This window comes from Diuraphis noxia, unplaced genomic scaffold (genome assembly GCF_037042655.1).
Source record: "Diuraphis noxia isolate RWA-SAM2 unplaced genomic scaffold, SU_Dnox_SAM2 contig0006, whole genome shotgun sequence".
Lineage (NCBI taxonomy): Eukaryota > Metazoa > Arthropoda > Insecta > Hemiptera > Aphididae > Diuraphis > Diuraphis noxia.
The window spans coordinates 1,956,872-1,972,382 of NW_028301716.1; the positions used below are offsets into that span (position 1 = coordinate 1,956,872).

The window sequence follows — 15,511 nt, forward strand, 5'->3', positions numbered from 1 at the left end:
CTATACCGGGTGATTCTTTTATCATTGAAACTCATTATTTCAAAAATTATTAATGTTTTTGAAAATATTATTTACATAGTTTCTAGTTGTTAAAAACCCAACGTTTTTATTAAAAAATTATATTTTTAAATATTTTTTATCTTTATAATTTTTTAAAATTTTTACTTTTTTGAATGACAAAATAGAGTTTTAATTTCATATACCAAAGCAGAATATTTTTCTAAGTATTTTGATTCATAAAAATCGAATTTAGGACGAGTAATATATGAGTTATAAGTATTTAAAGTTTGGACAAGCGGCAGAATAGTGGACAAACATTTTGCAGGGTAACCCCGTACCACTCCACACTGCCAATCTAAACTTTAAATACTTATAACTCATAAACTACTCGTCCTAAATTTGATTTTTATGAATCAAAATACTTAGAAAAATATTCTGCTTTGGGATATGAAATTAAAACTTTATGTTGTCATTCAAAAAAGTAAAAACTTAAAAAATGATAAGGATAAAAAATATTTTTAAATAAATTTTTTAAATAAAAACGTTGGTTTTTGAGCAACTTGAAATCATGTAAAAAAATATTTTCAAAAACATTAGTAATCTTTGAAATAATCAGTATTCAATTATAAAAGAATCACCCGGTATATGTATCATATTATATTGTCCAAAAAATATTTAAATTGTATTTATATAACATATTACTTAAATTATGACTGGTCACAAAATTTATGTATTATTTGTTATGATAATATAAACCTACTTTATTTTAGTTTTTACAGAGCCAATTAATTTGGTAGCAACTTCAACAAATCGTACTAAACCAATAAACAGTAAGAATACTATACTAGAAGAATTCATAATGAATATTCACAATATGTCACCATTCAGATTAATTTTATTTATATCCTCAATTTTCTTTGGTTTTGCTGTCATTTTTGGTGTTTTATTTATAGAACCATGTGAATGGTCGAATTGTATTTCTTCAAAAAATATGAAGTTAATTTGGTCTGATTCTATTTTCTTTGATATAGGTATTTTTGTATATCATATATATCTCTTGTTTAATTATATTTCATGTAGCTAATTCATTATTATTATTTGAATATCAACAGAGTTAAAAGGCAAGCCGAGTATGATTGAGTTAAACCAGAAACTTAAAAAATTGTTGTTTATAGTTAGAGGATCAATTCTTAACAGTCCAAATGTACCACCTCGAACAGAACGTTTACCATCTATTGGTGGTGGTCTTTTGCAAATTGATACAATTACTGGTAAAGAAATGTGGCGTAAACGATTAGATTCACTACCTGATACTATTGATTGTACATTACTAAATAATCAGTCCAAAGAAAATGAAGATGTATATTGTATAGTAGGAGCTTCAAATAAAAATATATTAGCTGTTATATCCAGCAATAAACATAAAGGTACTTCTTAATTTGGAATATTAATATTCAAATGTTTTATGAATTTTACAACATACACATTTCTTGTTATTTTATTGTAAATGTAGGAATTGAAACCTATGTGATTTCTGTTTGTGTATATGTTATTTTTTAATTATTGTTATTTGTAAAGTAATTTTGTTAATTTAAATGATGTTTAAAAAATATATTTATATTACTTTGTTCTATAGGTGAACTTGTATGGAAGAAAATTCGATCAGAGTTAAACACTACTAAATTAAATAACAAAAACGATTTAGTGTACATGGAGTTTCCTATCATTATACCCGATTGCAATTCTGATGGTGTTAATGAAATGGCCTTTGTGCACCATGAAAATAATATACCTACATTAGATATATTATCTGGCAAAAGTGGAAACAAATTAATGAGGAGTATTAGTAATGATAATTGTACTAAGATGACTGATCTAATTTTAAAATATGATATGTCTTTAGTTTATTTTTGTCGTAAAAATAATGTTGTAGGTATGTAGATTTAAACACTAAAGTATATCTTCAAAACATATTATTTTTATTAAAATTGATTTATTATAATTTATACATATTTAGACACTCTAGAAACAATTCCTATTAAAACTATGTTAAATTGTTCTGGTGATTGGATACCAGATTCTGTTCACCAAACCAAACAAGAACACGATCAAATTGAAGAAAATCAATATTTTTTAATGCTTGGGCCTTATTATCTTAAAATCAATAATAGCCATTACAATTGTTCTACTGATTGTATGACAGTTTTGTATGTGATTAATAGGACTAAAAAAATTATTTGGTCTAAACAATTTGATCGATCTTATGTAATGAAGCCAGTAACTTTTGAATTCCGCGACAATATATCTGGATTTGTTATCAAAATTTGGTCTTGGGATACTCAAACAATTGAGGTAAGTTTTTACTTCTATTTATAATATTAATTATAACAAATTATCATTTTTAATTGCTATACTCCAGCCACCGAGACCGTGCTACTCCTTGGCGCATCCAAATGAACGACCTCCGCGTTATCGTACACATTTTTCTCCCACTCTAATACCTATTCGACGCTCAAAATATCCCCACTTGCAACGCGGTGGTGGCCAGAAAAATGTAAGGTTTGGTAGTGGAAATGTGTGAGAACGGACGAGATTTGGGTGACGCCCAATAGTGATTTCTCAGTGGCCGGAATTTTTTACAGAATCTCAGAAAACAAGCTAAAACAAAAAAATAATGTAGTTAATATTGTGAGATGTTTTTAGTGAATAGAATATCAAATATTAAATGTTTTAGAATATTGAAAACAGCACATATTAATTTCATAATTTAGATCTAATAATCTTAGATTTTACTTTGTGTGGGATTTGTTTTATGAAATTGTAATTAAATTTAAGAAGTCCAATTTCGATTGACAATATTGGGTAATCATTTCAACATTTCTTTTTTTAATAAAAATTTATAAGATATGACTACTTAATACTTCCCAAACCTTCAAAATAAGCAGAGCGAAATACTTTTATAAAATTTAATTCAGATTATTCTAAGAAGTCGATGTAATGTTAGGTTTTTAATCGGTTCAAAATAGTTTTTTTTGTTTGTCGATTTCTTCAACAATGGGTCCTTTGTTTTGGCTTATTTTAAGTTTGGTGTTCAAACTCTTAATGAGTAAGATTGAGGCATTTTTTAATGTTAATTAAGATTCAGATTAAGTGATAGTTAAAACAAAGTAATCGTTTATATAAGCTATATTTCTATTTTAAAATAAAACTATACATTCTTATTAATTTTGCAGAAATATATATTATATATAATATGATAGAAACGTCTTTGTCGGATTGTTGAATTTTTACATTGGCTCTTAGTATTTTGAAATAACGAAACTATTACAGTTCACAAACAACACGAAAATGTATCACCACATAATATATATGATGATTGCTTAATCAAAACATACTATTTACAAACTAAATACTTTTGCATTTATTTCAATTGTAGAATATGCGTGTTTTGCGAGTTATATTGCTAGTATGTAACTCAATATTCAAGTTAGGTACAATTTAAACATTTCTGTAACTAGTTTCAAATAAAAATCTACAAAAAGGGCTACGACCTGAATTTATAATTAAAGAATAGAATTAATGAAACAAAATTTTTTTTTATCATGTTTTTTAGAATAAAATTAAGCTCACTAACATCGAAAAAGTTGAGTACATTCTAGAACAAGTTATAGTAATTACATATAATTCATCCAGACCTGAAGATTTCCACATTAAGAACATAAGTTCAAACAAAATTTTACAAGTTTGTGAAAATGTATCAAACTGTCAGCCTAGACTAGAATATCAAAAATATTCATGTAAGTATTGTTCTTGGTTAGCTATTTCGTCTTCACATAAATGTAAAACCCAAGTTTTTAATGTGACAATAACAACCATACATTTTTTAGTACACTCAAAATTATAGTCAAAATACTCATTGAATTTTAGAAAATAAATAAAGATTCTTTAACGAAGGCTACTTGAAATTGTTTATAAGACCCATTATCACAAATCTAATGCAATTAATTTTTGTGTATTAACATATTTTGCTTAGAATTATAAACATCTGTTTGGCTTTGTATTGTTATAAAATTGGCTCACATTTTAAAAACCGTCTGACGAGCTCTTGTCCCCGTCTCTCTTATATATGATTTGGTCCTTAGGAGTGGTGGTGACTTTCCTATTACATGTTAACATTCGGTCTTGTGATTCAACTTAATATGCTGAACGTTTCGTATCCTTTCTTCGTCTCTTCTCAGAAATGACTGTAGACCCGTGTGAAAACAGTTTTATAATTTAATCAATTTTATATCACCACGTTCCTATTGTAGAATAGGATGCTTTCTTTTGATATTAATGGCTTATTAGTTTTAGTCATAGTTAATACTTATATCACAATCTCGTACATATTTTATTGGTACGTAACACTAGGCAATTCAGAACAAAATGTTTGGGTTGTAACAAATTCTTTTGTATGCCATGTTTCTTTAATACACATTGTGTTATTAAGAAAAAGTAAGTTATTATTTTTACAAAGTTGTTATATACTTTTTTATACAAAATATAACACATGATTTTCCAAATAACATTTTGCTATTCTTACTGTTCTTATCGTGGCGCCCAGCGCTTCTAGCCTAGAGAGCACCGGAAACCAACCAATGTTATCAAATGCTCGGGTGATATCCAGGAACACCCCCAAAAACGTGCCGGCTGTTGCTACCATTGGTCCAGTCATACAGCGCTCTCATGGCTGTGGTTGTTGACCTCCCGGGCACGAAACTATGTTGTTGCCTGAAGCCATTTAGGTTCGTCTCGGTTTCTAAGTCCTGTATGATTATTGTCGCAAGCGCTTTTGCCAAGGTGGGCAGAAGACTAACCGGCCTGTATGCCTTTGGACTTGTTTCGTCCTTCTTTCCTTGCTTGGGTATGATCACTAGGTTAGCACTTTTCCATGTCAACGGGAATTTGGCGTTTTCAATGCACATTCTAAAGAGGTATATAATATCCTCATATAATACTGACCATGCTTTCCGCAGCATCCCTGCAGTAATACCATCTACTCCTAGAGCTTTCCCTGGGCGTATTCTCCATATCGCCGCCTTTACTCTTTCAAAATCGATTTCACCTTGATACTCGTTTACGGTCTTTGTATAATGTACTCATTTCTAGTCGCATCCCTTGAGAAAAAAGACTCTAGAAATAATTCAGCTGTTTCATCAATCGTTTGTGTATTCGTAACATGTACACGGACAATGGTGACGGGTATTCTTTTTGTCCGTGTGCCATTTTTCGCACATTTGAAGGCTTTATTCCATGTATTCACATTGATGTCGCCTGTAAAAGACCGCCATGCAGTCATTTTTGCGGATCTGATTTTGCTTAGGTAATTATTACGCGCCTGATTTTATAACGGTCGATTTATTATATGTAAACCTAGTCTTCTTTTCTTATCGAATTCTCTTTTTAGCGTAGGAAGTTCAGCTGTCCACCAAGGTTGCTTTCCTACTCTACGCCTCTCATTGTTTATTTGTGGTATGGACTCCAACGCCGCTTTTTGGATAATCGTGCTACCATAACGATCCACTGTGGACCTGTCTATTTCAATTCTGAGACTGCTTAAACTATGGGTGAACTTTACCCAGTTAGCCTTCTTTACATTGAACCTGTGTTCCATTGACCTTGGTGGTCTTGCAGAACTTATTCTGACATTATAAGTTATAGCACGTTGTGATCGCTGTCGGTGCAGTTTGTCAGACACCAATCATGGACTTTGTTCCCTATCTGAGGCGTTGCCAGAGTAATATCCATCCAAGGTGACCAATGACCGTCTTAGCAATATTACTCGCCTCTAAGGCTTTTTTCTTTGGTTCCGCTGCGTTACCCGGACTTGAGGGTCCACACTTGTTTCTTGACTCTTGGTCAATGTCCATTCCACCACTTTTACTTGCACCTGTGTTTGCTCCGAGTTCAGTGTCTCCACCTCCCCGTGTAAAGGCGATATCAACTTAAACGAAAACAAGTTCAAGTGTTCTGGATGCGTTGGTCAGTGGAGTATTTGCCGTAATTGCAGAGAAAAGTTAGGACAAATGTGAATCGCAAATTCTCAGTCGGTGATTTAGAAGTTTTGCGCGATGATGGTATTCCTCCACTAAAATGGATCGTGTAACAGCTATTTAACCTGGAGCTGATGGTTATGTGAGGGCAGTAACCGTGCGAAATGCTGCGAGTTCCGAATTCAGACGTCCAGTAATACAATTGTCTTTGCTGCCGTCCACGAAAGATGAAGATTAGGGACATTTTTCTGCTTGTTTTTGTTGTAAAAATGATAAAGCTATTATTTATTTTTTTTGTGTGTATTACTTTTATTATTGTATAATTCTTATTAGTACTATAATGAGGGCCGAGTTATAAGGTATTTTAATTGTATCATTGTTTGGAAGTTAGTTGATTACAAAGCGGTTCTTATGGTTTTAGATATGTGTTTGGAGTGCTTATTCCGTTGTTAGGTCAATATCCATGTGTATAAAGGTACTAAAGTTACTACGGTAACTCCTTCAAAAGGAAGGAATATGTTGCGTTAGTGAATTTAATTTGAATTCTAGACTTTTTGCTCCAGTGTAGTTCATTTTGATTATGATGTGTTGATGTGATAGTGGATTTGGTTATACGTTATCCCCGTGTCTGACACAGTTATCACTGCAGCGTGATAGCTGCCCGGTAAGTGTATCCAGCCCATATACCTTATACTATGTAATAAACGGAGTAAGGGTGTAGCTCTTGAAGTCTTGCAAGGCTGTGCTGCTCAACAGGACTCGGTGACCTACGAACACGTGCAGCAGAATTCCAAGTTGTGTATGTTTTAAAAATGTATTGTATGATAATAATATATATACTGAGTATAAGGTCTATGATAGTTCCTAGCCCTAATAAATATGTTATAACATTATTATAAAAAAAAAAATAAATAATCATATTTTATGTCGTCAGAAATGACAACACTACTAAAAGGATAGCTGTGATCGCACCACCCAACCCCGCCAACATGTGATGCTCCGTCTATGAGTATAAGGTCTATGATCCAGCCGTTATGTTTTGTGATAAAAAGGGCTGTGAATATTTGTTGATAAACAGTATCTTATTTTTAGTTAGTGTGTGGATCTTAACCACAAAAAACTTCGGTACTTTTCTTCTGGCTGTCGGTCGAGCAATAGATTTTGACAGTTCCCGAAAAAATCATGTTTTTATGTAGTTCTTTTTCATTGTGTGTAGTTATTAATTTCGATTTTTAGCCACACGCTGCATATTTGTCACTGTATTATAGTGTGTCTCTTTTAAAACTTCTGTAAGTATCGTTCAGTCATAAAATCATTAATTCATGTCATTAATATTTTTCCCCACTTCAGGGCGTACAACATACTTGCAGAAATATGCAAGTTTCGTCTGGTGATTTGCGTGTTGTGCCCATTGAATTATTAGTTTTGAGCTGGTGACTTGTTAGTCATACGTTCTTGGGATTGTCACATATTTTAGTTTTACAATATGGTAGTTTTTATTGTGCAAATATGTGAATTCCAAGGCGGTAGCATTCGGTTTGAAGCCGTTAACAGACATCAGCTCTCCAGGTAATCGGCTGATGAGCTGTTTGTTGTTATTATTCATTACTATGTATATGTTCAATTAAATAACACATTGTTATTAATATTAATTGATACATGCTAAACGAGCTTGTTTATTATTATTATTATTCATTGATAGGTAGGTATATGCTCAACTAGAATCGCACATTGTTAATGTTTAAATTTTGGAACGGGAAATGAGGTATATGTTTTCGTTTAATTTCGTACGTTCACTTTTTAAATTTATTATTAATTTTTTTTTACTATTTATTTATTAGCTTATAACATTACAACAAAATTTATAATAAATACTACACTTAACTGTTACTTATAGTTATTATTATAATACTGTTTTATTTAAGAGTATAAATTAAAACATTATTGATTTTGTCGACCGTTGATTGTCGCGGACTTTTGTATACTACCACTCAAATCGTTTGTATCGAAGGACGATGGCCGTATCATATCATATTATCTTATCGGTGTTCCGAACAGTTAATATTATTAATTGATAGATGCTAAACAAGCATTACACATTTATTATCATTATCTTATAATATTTGGTAGGTTTTGTATATTTATGTTCAAAAAATCTGTCAAACATATTACATATAATCAACAATAGAGGAATTAATTAAAAACACATTTTCTAAGAATTTTTTTTTTTTAATCAACTTTACAGCGTAAGAACATGCTGGCTCCAAGTTTGAGTCATCGTTAAATGCACTACAATGTGGATAGCTTTATTTTAAAATCTAGAAGTTTTTGTCTAAAATATATAAATTTGGAGCATTGAAGTTGCCAAAGTAAATTTTTAACATGTATATCGGTTAAATTACAAAATAAATCTTGGTTATTTCATTTTATCTCTTAAACATTATGTAACTCGAATGATAATTTATAATACACTATGTTTAACCTATAGAGTAATACAAATGTAACACTCATTTTGTATTGTTAAATTTTTGTTCTAAGTTCTATAAATTTATAAACATATCTAATTTTTTTTACTAATAATAGATAACATTTTTTCTTATCATTTGTATGGATTAATATCAATTATTTAGCAAATTGTTTTTTTAAATCATACATAATATAAATTATATTAATAGTCTAATCTATTTTTATTGTTTCCAGTGAATGTGATGGATGTAGACGAAGATGGTTACAGAGAATTAGTTTCTGTATCAGTAACATATGAATTTATCAATACACTTGGCCAGTTCTACATGAACGATAAACACTCACTGCAGCTCTTATCAAAAGTTAATGTTTACCAATTAGAAAGTCAACTTATTAGATATTTTGAAAATTAAATGTTTGTTTGTTTTGATTTATTGTAAGAATATAATTTGTCCACTAAAATATATGTTCCTTAGTTTTCATAACATAAATAAATGAGTTTGAGGTGTAGACGAACATTTTATTTACTGTTTCATCTGGTATGTACTGACGTCCCGCTAAAACACATAAAACCGAATATACACGTAAGTGTACGTAAGTGTCCTCGGGGCGTACGATTTCGCCAACCAGCTATGTTAGTGTAGGACCTCAATATCTGTGTCGAATGCCGAACTCCTAGACTTCTCGGAAATTCGGTATCGTAAAATTATACGAAATATTAAATATGAAACCCGAGATGAAATCGTAGTATCGGATTCGTTAACTTTAATTCTCCGAAATGCTAAATATGAAATCGTAGTATAGACGGGCACATCTAAAGAGAGGAGTTATGTCATCTGGTTATTGAGATTACGTGTCGCGAATAACCAGGATGTGGACCGACCGGTCGCACGAGCGTGGGAAGCTGCGATATCATAAAATTACACGCGTACGCTTTTGCGCGACTCGGCCATGGACACATACCTACTTATCTTATCGATAGAAGAGGAAACACAGGGAGTAGGACTATCTGGACTATATAGGAGAGCCCCGATTAGACCCAATTCAGACGTGAGTCACCAGAGTCAGAACAAGCACCTTCACGCCAGACACCAGTCCAATTTAATTATTCGGACTTAGAATATTATGCAACTAAATCATTTGTGCAGTAAAAAGTGTTTTATTTACATAGTAATCAAATAGATATCTAATAATTAATCACAAATTAAGTTGTTATACTTATTACACTCAATACATCTACCTCAACACCAGTCGTTTGTCCTCCTGTATGCTGGGACGCTACACATCTCCGTCCCGCAAAAAAAAAAGAAAAGAAAAAAAATGGTTTTTGAGATATTTTACTATTGGCATAATATATTATTTTAAGATATTTGGTCCATGGATGCATTTAAGTAGTGATGTCACTACCTACCGAATAGTTTGTACTATAGATTGTCCATCGGTGCCTAGTTTAAAAATACCTAAATAATATTTTGATGTTATCTACCAAATTTACTTGATAATTTTAATTTTTAAGTTTTCATTTACTAGACTTAATAATAGATCATATTATCAGTACAGTTACAACTTTTGCGGATGATCAGCTATCTTGTTGTCTTTAAGGCGAATACATGACCTCTCTAAAAGTTAAAATATTGGAACGTGGACATTTGACATACAAAATTCATATAATTTTTTGGGAGACCTTCAAAACATTGAACAACAAACAATTGAACGTCATTATATTGTACGTTAAAATCTTGAATATAATATTATGTCAATATCTTGAACATTCAGAACCTTGAATGTCAAAATTTTGAACACAAAAATTGTTTCCGTCAAAATTTTGAAGATAAAAATCGTTATGAGCGAGGGGAACTCTTCACTCGTGACCCACATGCTGCACCACGTGTTTGCCCTAAGGCAAGTCGGTCAATTTGTGGACTTTGATACACTCATAGGTCAATGAAGACCTAAGATTTAAAATAAAACATAATATTACTAATATTTTTTTAAATCGTAATATTCGGCACAAAAATACTAATCCATGAAATACCGATGATAAATAAGTTGATAATTAGTATTCTGGAATAAAATACAAATAACAGATATTTTCAAAGTATTTAAAATACAAATGTCAAAAAGTAATTGAAAGCATTTGAAATATCAAAAAACGATGGTGCAATCAGAAGTATTCATTCAGATTTCGTTTCAAGTTATTGTCTTTTAAAGTTCGTCAATTATAATAATACAATGTCACTGTCGTTGGAACAAATGCAATTCATGGCCAGGTAGTCTTTCTTTTTCGAAATTAATTTTGATACTGATCATGAATAATCGGAAATAGGAATATGCAAACACTAATATGTAAAAATAAATATACTTAACTATATATATATATGATTTTTCCATCAAATTCCAGTGTAGGTAATAAAAAAACGTACTTTTAAAATAAAACAAAATGTATTAAAGGCATGGTCAACTATAGAGCTTTGTGGAAAAATATCCAACTTCAAACTGTTATAAATTGTAACCTTGAAACGATGTGGGATATTAATTAAAATTAAATATCAAAGTATTAAATAATAAAAAGTAGGTAGGTAAAAGGTATTATTGTATGAAACTACTAAAGGGACCTCCAAATAAATTAATTTTCATTACAAATATTAGTTTAAGTTTATGTCTATTTAACTTTCACTTGTTCACTAATTTTCTTAAACATCAGTCAGGTTAGTTTATTATTTTTAAATTATTTTTACATTCATTTATGCTGAAAATATTTCAATCTTGTTGTAGCACTTGTAGGTACGCCTAAATTAATTGTTACCAAAATATTTTAGGTGCTTTGTGTCAAGCCTAGGTTCACAAACTGCCATATTTAATCACACGAATTGTAAAATATATATAAAAAATTGTCAAGATCAATGAAAAAAGAAAAATTTAATACAATTTATTTACATAATATTATACATTAATATAATATTTTTATACTGCTTAAATTAACCGAGAATATTAATTTTTTTAATAATTCATCGTATTTATTTGGAGAAGTTATAAAGTGCTTAAAATAAATGTATTCAATTAAGATTGGTACTTTCTTATATCAATCACTTAAATAGGTATTGTTTGAACTTCCCGCCGCTTCCAGCGCAACATTCGGCAACCGGTCCGCGAGACAGCGCGTCGCGCGGCCCGCGGACACCGGGCTTCGGCCAAGTCGCCGCCGGCGACTAAAACTTGTCTTTTTCGTACGCTCGACTTGAGCGGACCGTGCGTGTATCGCGTCCGGCCGTTATTCGGTGCCGTTTTGCGACAACCTCGTGGGTGCGACTTATCCGCACTTGGTCGTAATTATATTGTTCCGCGATTTGTGTTATTTCGCTGTCGCGCCGTTCGACGCCGTTGTCGTCGTTCTCGACGTCGTACCGATTTTCGTCGACCGGTTGTCCGTTGCGCGACCGTTACTCGCCGTCGCGTGGGTGCCGCCGATATTCGCGCACATATTATTATTTATTTATTCGTGCCGGTACATCACAGTCGTCTGATTCCGACGGGCTATAATTCGTACCCGGTACATCGTTCCCCGGCATTATTATTATTGTGTGTGTATCCGTCGTGCGACGCTATTTCAGTGCCGTGATTACGTAAGTTGCACATCACGTAATCGGTCATTCGCCGCCGCCAACAGCCACCGCTCCCCGTTCACCTGCGTGTCACCGCACCATCGCAACAGCTGTTCCAGTCGCCGCCGCCGATACACCACTCCACCGCGGCGCATGTGCCGACCGGTAATCAAATCATCATTATTATTGTAAATTGTCGTTATTGCCCTATCATTATTTGATATTTATTGTTTATTATTATTTTGAGTTGCGCCCGGGAAAAGACGTTTTCCTGGCCAACATATGCACATTTTTCGTGCCTTATAATATATTATTGTCATTTATATACGACGTGCTATTATTTATATTTATTGGTCACCTATCCCGTCCAAAGTCGAACACCATTTTCCTTTATTCTAGTGGCTGCCCAGCCAAATGCTGAGTGAATAGCTGGCAGTCCAAACAGGTATTTTAAATGATTGATATATTCGATTTTTTTAAAAGTTTTTTTCTTATAATAATATAACAAGTATTTTTATAAAATTATTTGTTTATATACCTAGTAACTATGTGTCAATAAAATGATATGCTCGGTTATAAAGCTTAAACATTTAATACAAGGTTCATTATAATTTACAACTTATTCTTTTATTGTAGTTTAAAATTATCGAAAATAGGTACATAGACACGTATTTTTATGTAATTGTTTGAAGTTTAATTTTGACGAGGTTAGATATTATTTTAATAAATGAATTATAGAATTATTTTAAATTTTTTTAATAAATGCACAATTTTTATTAAATTCGGTATTTTATTTATGATTTTAGATTCTGAGCGGAGCGATGAATATATTGATTTTACCATGATGTGTGTTTTTATTTTTTTTTCTGTCTGTCATCACTAGAGATGAGAAGTCATAGGATTTGCATATTTTTTTCTATATCTCCTATTCATAGCTAGGTGAGCTAAAAATCTGTTCTATAACCTAATGAATTTAAATTTGGTATTTAAATTTTGCATATTTTTGCATATATTGGTAGTTTTCTTAAAAGTTGCATACTGATGTTTTTTTGTGCATAAAAATGCATATTTATTAAAATTATTTATTATTTTATTGAATTTTATAAGTTTGTAGTCAATAACCAATAACATTATACATATAACAAAAATATTCTTTCGGATAATCGTCGGAGATTGGATGTCGAACATATTAAAAAACTTTGGTGGTTCAATGCACAGATTTACAGGTTAGATTAGGTTAGGTTAAAAATTGTATTTTTATTTTTTTAGATTAAATAACCTGACAATCAATATATAATCAATACACCTACCAATCATTTATTATCTCATACCTTATATATACCATATCTTTTATACCTAGTATTATTTTTTTTATCACTCAATTAAAAATTATTTATATTTTAATAGAATCAAATTTAACGAAATATTATTTATATTAATTTATTGTAAACATGTTTTTTTATTTATAAAAAAAATTGCATATTATAATATATTTTTTGCATATTTTCAAATTTTGATGCATATACCATAATTTCTCCTTGCATATTATGTCTATTTTAGCTCCTATAAGTTCTCATCCCTAGTCATCACGTTTTTGGGGCAGTAAAAATGCTTCGATTTTTTACTTCAGTACCTCGTTCGATCAGAAAGTGAATCTAGTTGGTACTTTGGGGGGGGGGCCCCCCGGTCAAAAGTAAAAAATTCTTAATACTTTTCTAAATAATCGAGAAAAACAAACTAAAAATTAAGGGGAAAACGAGAAATTTTACGCACAAACAGTTTTCGACAAAATCGATTTTGGTTTTTAATGTAACTTTAAAACAAATGACCATAGATACATGCAATTTTCACCGAATGTTTATATAAGTATATTCTATCCACCATACAATTTTCAAAAATTTTCAACTTAAGTTGAACTATTCATAGGTATTTGAAATTTTTGATCATTATTAGTTTTTTTTTTAAATTAATATCGATAAACATTTATTTGATATGCAGAAAATCTAGAAAATTTAATATAAGGTTCTTAACATATTGTTACAATAGCAGTTGAAAAATAAAAGAAATATATAGCCACAATTTCTTTTTATAAGCATTCAGTTTGAATTTTGACAAAATACGTAAAAATCAAAAAAATTCACAAATTATTTTAAGCTAGAAATTCATAAAAAAATTTCTTTTTAAATCTAAGATTTGAAAATTTAATACAAGATTCCTTTCAAGTTTGTCAATCATCATCACAAATAAAAAGTCCACCGGAAGTTCAAATGAAATTTTTATGAGGATTTGAAATTTAAATTTTTACAACATTGGATTTTCACTGGATTTCACATTTAGCGATTTCCTTATTTTGGTGTAACTCTAAAAGAAATGTACGCAGATACTTGAAATTTTCATTGAATTTTATATAGACATTTTCTATATTTGATAAAATTTTCAAAATATTTAGATTTGTTTTGAGCTGTTTACTGACATTTTAATTTTTCAACTTTTTTAGTTTTTTTTATATAAATATCGATTTATTTGTTGGGTAGAAAAGCTTGAAAACTTAACACAAGGTTCCTAACACATTTTTACAATAGCAGTTGAAAAATAAAAGAAATTCATAGTTATAATTTTTTTTACAAGCATTCAAAGTTTGAATTTCGACAACATACGTTGAAATTACGGCATTTTTCAAATTATCTTAGATAGAAATTCATAAAATTTTTTCCTTTTATATCTAAGATTTGAACATTTTTAATAATCTATAATGTATCCTAGATAGATAAACCGTCTCCGTTCAGAATCGTTTTTCGTTTACAATGATTTTATATCATTGAATTCAAATTTAATACCATCCATTACAGTGACCCAATTGTAACCTATTATGCAGCAAACAATAAAAATAATAAAACATATTTTATTATAGGTATTAGTAAAATTAAATTCTTTAGGAGCCAATATTTCTTTAGAGATTGATCAAATAACCAATGTTCGTAATCATGTATGTTTTGAATATTCATGTAAATTAAAACTCTATATCATGATAAAAAAATGAAAAATTTCATGTTTAATAGCATTATATCATTTGTAAATTTATATTTTTTTTTATATAGAATAATAAAAAACGAGGTAGAAAACCAGCAATTAATCCTGAAATTGATTTTGACGCTCTCTCTAAGAAGAACCATCTGATTTTTATAGGACAAAAATTAAAACCTGTTTCTGATAAAATATGGACTGAATTATCATTTGATATTCAAAATAAAATAACTCCAAATAGTCTTTACATATGTGTCTATCAAAACCGTTACGGATGGAAAAATCGGCTTCGTGATTTATATGGTATCCAAAACTCACTTCCTACTGTAATTCACAACAAGGATTCTGAATCATCGAATTATTCAGATACAGAATCAGAAGGGAATA

The 15,511-nt window shown here is 30.5% G+C and overlaps 1 protein-coding gene across 4 annotated transcripts in view; it reads left to right on the forward strand.

Moving 5' to 3' along the window:
* Positions 1 to 9,008, forward strand: part of LOC107169618 (uncharacterized) — a 37,441-nt gene extending 28,433 nt beyond the window's left edge. For 3 of the 4 annotated variants that reach the window (XM_089229967.1, XM_015519419.2, XM_089229968.1), the window contains exons 3-8: positions 771 to 1,031; positions 1,113 to 1,427; positions 1,637 to 1,933; positions 2,018 to 2,352; positions 3,614 to 3,797; positions 8,733 to 9,008. In XM_089229967.1, coding sequence (XP_089086093.1) covers positions 771 to 1,031; positions 1,113 to 1,427; positions 1,637 to 1,933; positions 2,018 to 2,352; positions 3,614 to 3,797; positions 8,733 to 8,911 — 1,571 coding nt within the window. In that variant the 3' untranslated portion in view covers positions 8,912 to 9,008. Of the gene's footprint in view, positions 1 to 770; positions 1,032 to 1,112; positions 1,428 to 1,636; positions 1,934 to 2,017; positions 2,353 to 3,613; positions 3,798 to 7,382; positions 7,602 to 8,732 lie in introns of all 4 variants that reach the window. The other variant, XR_016192254.1, reaches the window with a different exon arrangement.
* Positions 9,009 to 15,511: the final 6,503 nt, after the last annotated feature.